Here is a 4,703-nt window from a genome sequence, read left to right as displayed (position 1 = left end):
CCTTGAACACAGAAGGGGAAGTCGTTTCTGATAAATGACAAGACCGAGGGGGAGGGCGAAGCCGCAAAGGAGTCCCGCTCACCGTTGTTGTGGGTTGCAAACGATGATATATTGCACGAATGCTCCAAGAGCGGAATGGCGTCACAAAAACCTACCTCTGATCGCAGATGCCCATTCCCTCCAACCAAGAAAAAAAAAGAGCAGAAGAGACGATTTCACCGACATGCAAAAAGAAAACAACATCACGTTAACATCATCTTTCCCTCACAAACCAGCTTGCTCACCCATTCCCGCTGCATAAAACTAGAGTATTTCCTACCTTTGTTTCACAAGCACACCCAAGTTTGTTCTTCTAGCTCACACCACTGGTCAGTGCTCCCTCGCCATATGATACGCGAGAAGTTTGCATACTACACACGTGGGTATAATTTCCTCTCCGCCTTCTTGCCCAGCAAAGTACACAACCGACAAAGAAAATGAGGGAAAACTATAAGGCAAACACGAGAAGTTAAGTGCTTTGGGGGGGGGGCTGTGAGCTCGAAGTGGGGGTCAGAGGTAATAGTGGGGAAAAGCAGACAACTTTAGGGATACCACTCTTTACGAGAGCAGCAGGTTTAACTTGTGGTTCGCTCGTCCAGCTGTGCGGGAAAACCACGACAAGAGGGTTGAAATGTTTTACGACACTGCGCTTTCACGATGACCCTTCTTGGCGTCACTGGAACCTGTGAGGCCGGAAGATTCCTTGCGCGCCTTGACTAACAAACTTTTTGATTCCTGCAATATCCCTTTGAACGACTCCGAAGTGTCCCTGATGACTCTGTCGAGCTCAGACCTCATCGCTGTCTTTTTTGCCAGGCTTTCATTCAGGGATACCAAACGCTCATTCAACGCGTTTACCTCGGTGAGTGTGCGGGCCCGCTCCTCTTCCTCCCGCCGAATGTTTCGGTCAAGTGCCGCACGGCGCTCTTTGAGTTCTTCAATGACAGCCACTAACTCATTGCTGGTTGCCTGTGCTTCAGAGCCGAACGAGGCCATTCTTCTATTCACCGCTACCACAAAGTTAGGCGTAAAAATGAAGCGACGTAACCAAAAACGTTGTAGGAAGAAGTGAGTGAAGTGACGAACACAAATTAAAATGACACCATAGATCTGTGGGCATATATTATACAGCACACCGCCCCCACCACATTTCCCTTTTGTAGTTTTCTTTGAGCAGAAATAAACTGGTCAGATGCACCCACCACCGGGAACAAAAGGTCCCCATGCCTATGACAGGCCGCGCTTTATTTTAAATAATTGCTTGTTTTGTGGAATTAGTCGGATGGACTCAGGAAGCCAACCTATAGGCGAGTGCAGGTGCTGCACAACACAATAGTACACGACAAGCGCTTTCTCGAAAGTGGAGTAATAAAGGGTGCAGTCAAAAAAAAAAGATAATAATGAGATAACCGTCAACACAGTCCCCTTCCCATTTCCGCAAACATGGCGACGAAGAACAGTGAAATAGGTTGCCTACTCTACGGTTTCTGCTCACAAAACCGTTCCACATAACGCCAGTTTCCTGTGCGTCAAAACGCAAGTGCGATGACACCGACCAATAAATCAAACACAATCGTGGCCCACCGCCGCGCAGGTACATCCATTCCCATGCGCAGGAAAAAAGAAAAAGAGCACACCTCACACACGCAAAGTCACTTACTTGCATCAACGCGCACACTAAAGTCTACGGCAAGGAGCACAGGTACTCGGATCCATCATGATGGGTTCAGGTGAAATGAAGGAGGGTGGGGGAGGAAAAGGAAAGACAGAGAGGAGAGGAAGGTAAAATGTCACAACAATAGTTCACCCTCTCCAGCAGCTCAGTCCAATATCCCGCGCTTCTCCTCCAAACCGATCCCATGTGAGACACCGCCTCTACTTTTTCCGTGTGTTGGCAGTCTGTGAGGCCGCCGCGGCTTCGGCCTGTTTTTTCAACGCGTGCTGTATTTTTATTAGTGCAGATACCCGGCGCAAGAGCTCCATTTTGTTGGGGATATCTTCCACGGTCACGCCCCGTGTTTGCGTGTCGAAATCACTCTTCGGAATGTAGTGCTCACCTTTAGGCCGCTTAATCGCCACCTTCACACATCCTTTTGGGGGCATAATGTACTTGATTGAGCCCTGGGATCGCGGAAACGAAGCGGAGGGTTCAACGAAGATATCTGTGTAACCCAATTCTTTTAACGCTTCGACAACTTCGTTAGTTGTGGGATCATCTACAGCTTGCGTACGAGTAAGGCGCCGACCATCGTGGGGTGTCAACTCCGCGTCAAGGTACTGTGGGTATATGGTCTGATACGCCTGCTTATCGTACGACGGTTGAGACGGTTTCATTTCTTCAGTGAAAGTGTTATATGTGTAAGTTTATTTCAAATTTATCATCGGAGTTTGCAAACAAGGTATCAAACAAAAAGGTGAGGGAAGTTGGGGGGAGGGAGGGGGAAGAGAAGAGAAGAGACATGTAACTTGCCGTACCGTAAGGTGACATCAAGGGGAGGAAGGAGCAATTATGACTCTAAACTCCGTGTTCGCGTATATATCTTAATGAGCACAGCTACTGGCTCACAGGTGAATTACGTACGGAACGGAAACAGAATAAAGGGAAATGGGAAACGTGTTAGGGTTATTCCCCAATGGTCCCACAGCACGGAGTACTCCGCGACAAAACTACAGCAGGACCACAAATCAAATGACTACTCCACCCTTCAACGTGGAAAAGAAGTCCAAATCAAGTGCGCAACCCCTTTCCGTTGTCTTAGCGCTATCAACGATACACCACCAACAAAATTCACCCGTCATGGCACTCACCCGCTGAAAAAAATTTCAGTGCTTGCTCGTATTGAAAACATTAAGAGATTCACCACTTTCCACCATCACTACACTTTCCTTCCCTTGTAGCCTAATAACATTAACAGCTCCCCTTTTCGGTAGTACAGCTTAGAAACACCACCAAGGATTGCCAGAAGATATGAAGAAAAGCGCTGTTTTATCCATTTTAGTAACATGAGATGATAGCAGAACAAAAAAATTAGATAATACAACCACACAGAGACGTGCAAAAAGAAGATATATATATATATATATATATATATATATCAAATAAACAGTCAAATAGGGATATTATTGCTTTAAATTTAAATAGCAAGAACCAAAAGAAAAATCAAAAAGGGGGCGAAGAAAGGGAGATTTCTCAGCAATACTCACCTCTCCCTTCCTATATTCCACTTATTTGGCACAGGATGCTCTTTTTTTAACGGCATCGCGCCACCTCAGTTTGCATATCCCTAACTTTCCACGCTTTCTGCGACACTTGTCCCATCGTCACATATGAATCTGAGGGGATGGCGCACGTAGTTTTTGGACATCAGTTTGTTCACCCTTATACCCTTCACTTACATGCTATATAGCTTCAATGCATCCCCCCCGGTTTATCATCTTACATACAAATATATTCCCCATTCTTAAAGTTTATCCCTCCCAGATCAATAATATCCCCTAATATTAATTCTTCCTCCATTTTACTCTTTTCCTCCCGAATAAAATAAATTGCTGCAGTGACCAGCATATCGCATTTTTTTTTTTCATTAACCCCTCATTACATTGCTCACCCACACACCAATGCTTAAGGAAGATAGATGAGGCGAGTTTGGTTCGGGTACCCCTTCACAGAGTGGTCGGCATGCACGACAACCACCACGTCTCCAGTGCTGGCATATTTCTCCTTCTTCGCAAAATCCAAACCGAGTTTCACGCGCTTTTCCTTATCCTTGTCCTCACCACTCTTTGCGGCGTCGTAGAAAACACTCACGACGGAGCGCGTCACGTTGAGTTGACGGCACGTTTGCAGACGTGTGGTGACACAAATGATGGGGCAGTTCGGGCGGTACTTGCTGATGAGGCGAGCACTTCGGCCCGTGTTGCTTAGCACGAGCATTGCCTTGGCTTGTACCTCAAATGCAGAGGCGACGGCGCTGCTGCAAACGGCCTCTTCGGGGCACATGGGGATTTTCTGCAGGTTCTTAATGCTGTTGAACATAACAGTATCGTGCGTTGCGCTCTGCGCCTCGACACAGATGCGAGCCATGTACTGTACCACTTCGTTGGGGTACTTCCCTTTGGCCGTTTCACCGGAAAGCATGACACAGTCGGCTCCGTTGAGAACAGCATTGGCAACATCGGATACTTCGGCACGTGTGGGGCGGGGGTTTGACGTCATGCTCTCGAGCATTTGCGTGGCACAGATGACAGGTTTGCCCACCACGTTGCACTTGCTGATGATGCACATCTGCGCCACACACACCTTCTCGGCGGGGATCTCGACGCCAAGATCACCACGAGCAACCATAATGCCATTGCTCGCTTCAATGATGGAGTCAATGTTCTGCACACCCTGGTGGTTTTCAATCTTGGAAATGATAAGGATGTCTTTTCCCTTCTCACCGAGGGCGGCGCGCACCTCACGAACCTGCTCAGCCGTGCGGATGAACGAGGCAAAAATCATATCAACACCTTGTGCCACACCGAACTCCAAGTCCTTGCGGTCCTTCTCGGAAACGGCGGGCAGATCCACCTCACAACCTGGGAGGTTGATACCCCTGCGGTCGGTTAGGCGGTGGTGATTGTTCACGTGGCACTTCAGCGTCCGATCGTCTTCCTTGCTCACC

At 47.9% G+C, this 4,703-nt stretch overlaps 4 protein-coding genes and 1 pseudogene across 5 annotated transcripts in view; all 5 read right to left on the bottom strand.

Annotated features, from left to right (window-relative positions):
• Positions 1–675: 675 nt before the first annotated feature.
• TEOVI_000519800 (sjogren s syndrome nuclear autoantigen 1, putative) lies at positions 676–1,035 on the bottom strand (the record flags this gene model as incomplete). The annotated part of the gene is made up of 1 exon (XM_067223225.1): positions 676–1,035. The coding sequence occupies one exon, from the start codon at positions 1,033–1,035 to the stop codon at positions 676–678; it is 360 nt and encodes a 119-aa protein (XP_067079326.1).
• Positions 1,036–1,266: 231 nt separating this feature from the next.
• Positions 1,267–1,705, bottom strand: TEOVI_000519700:pseudogene (annotated as a pseudogene). The gene is given in 2 exon segments: positions 1,267–1,422; positions 1,424–1,705. Coding segments are annotated over 2 exon segments (438 nt in total).
• A 209-nt stretch (positions 1,706–1,914) lies between these two features.
• Positions 1,915–2,373, bottom strand: TEOVI_000519600 (SRP19 protein, putative; the record flags this gene model as incomplete). The annotated part of the gene is made up of 1 exon (XM_067223224.1): positions 1,915–2,373. One exon carries the CDS (start codon positions 2,371–2,373, stop codon positions 1,915–1,917), a length of 459 nt encoding a protein of 152 aa, XP_067079325.1.
• Positions 2,374–3,661: 1,288 nt separating this feature from the next.
• Positions 3,662–4,540, bottom strand: TEOVI_000519500 (pyruvate kinase 1; the record flags this gene model as incomplete). The annotated part of the gene is made up of 1 exon (XM_067223223.1): positions 3,662–4,540. One exon carries the CDS (start codon positions 4,538–4,540, stop codon positions 3,662–3,664), a length of 879 nt encoding a protein of 292 aa, XP_067079324.1.
• A 70-nt stretch (positions 4,541–4,610) lies between these two features.
• TEOVI_000519400 (Pyruvate kinase, barrel domain containing protein, putative) overlaps positions 4,611–4,703 on the bottom strand; it is a gene marked incomplete at both ends in the record, with an annotated part of 615 nt that continues 522 nt past the window's right edge. The window contains one exon of the mRNA XM_067223222.1: positions 4,611–4,701. Coding sequence (XP_067079323.1) covers positions 4,611–4,701 — 91 coding nt within the window. The remainder of the gene's footprint in view (positions 4,702–4,703) is intronic.

This window comes from Trypanosoma equiperdum (assembly GCF_001457755.1).
Source record: "Trypanosoma equiperdum strain OVI genome assembly, contig: ctg_1800, whole genome shotgun sequence".
NCBI lineage: Eukaryota > Euglenozoa > Kinetoplastea > Trypanosomatida > Trypanosomatidae > Trypanosoma > Trypanosoma equiperdum.
This window is presented reverse-complemented; position numbering and strand designations above follow the sequence as displayed.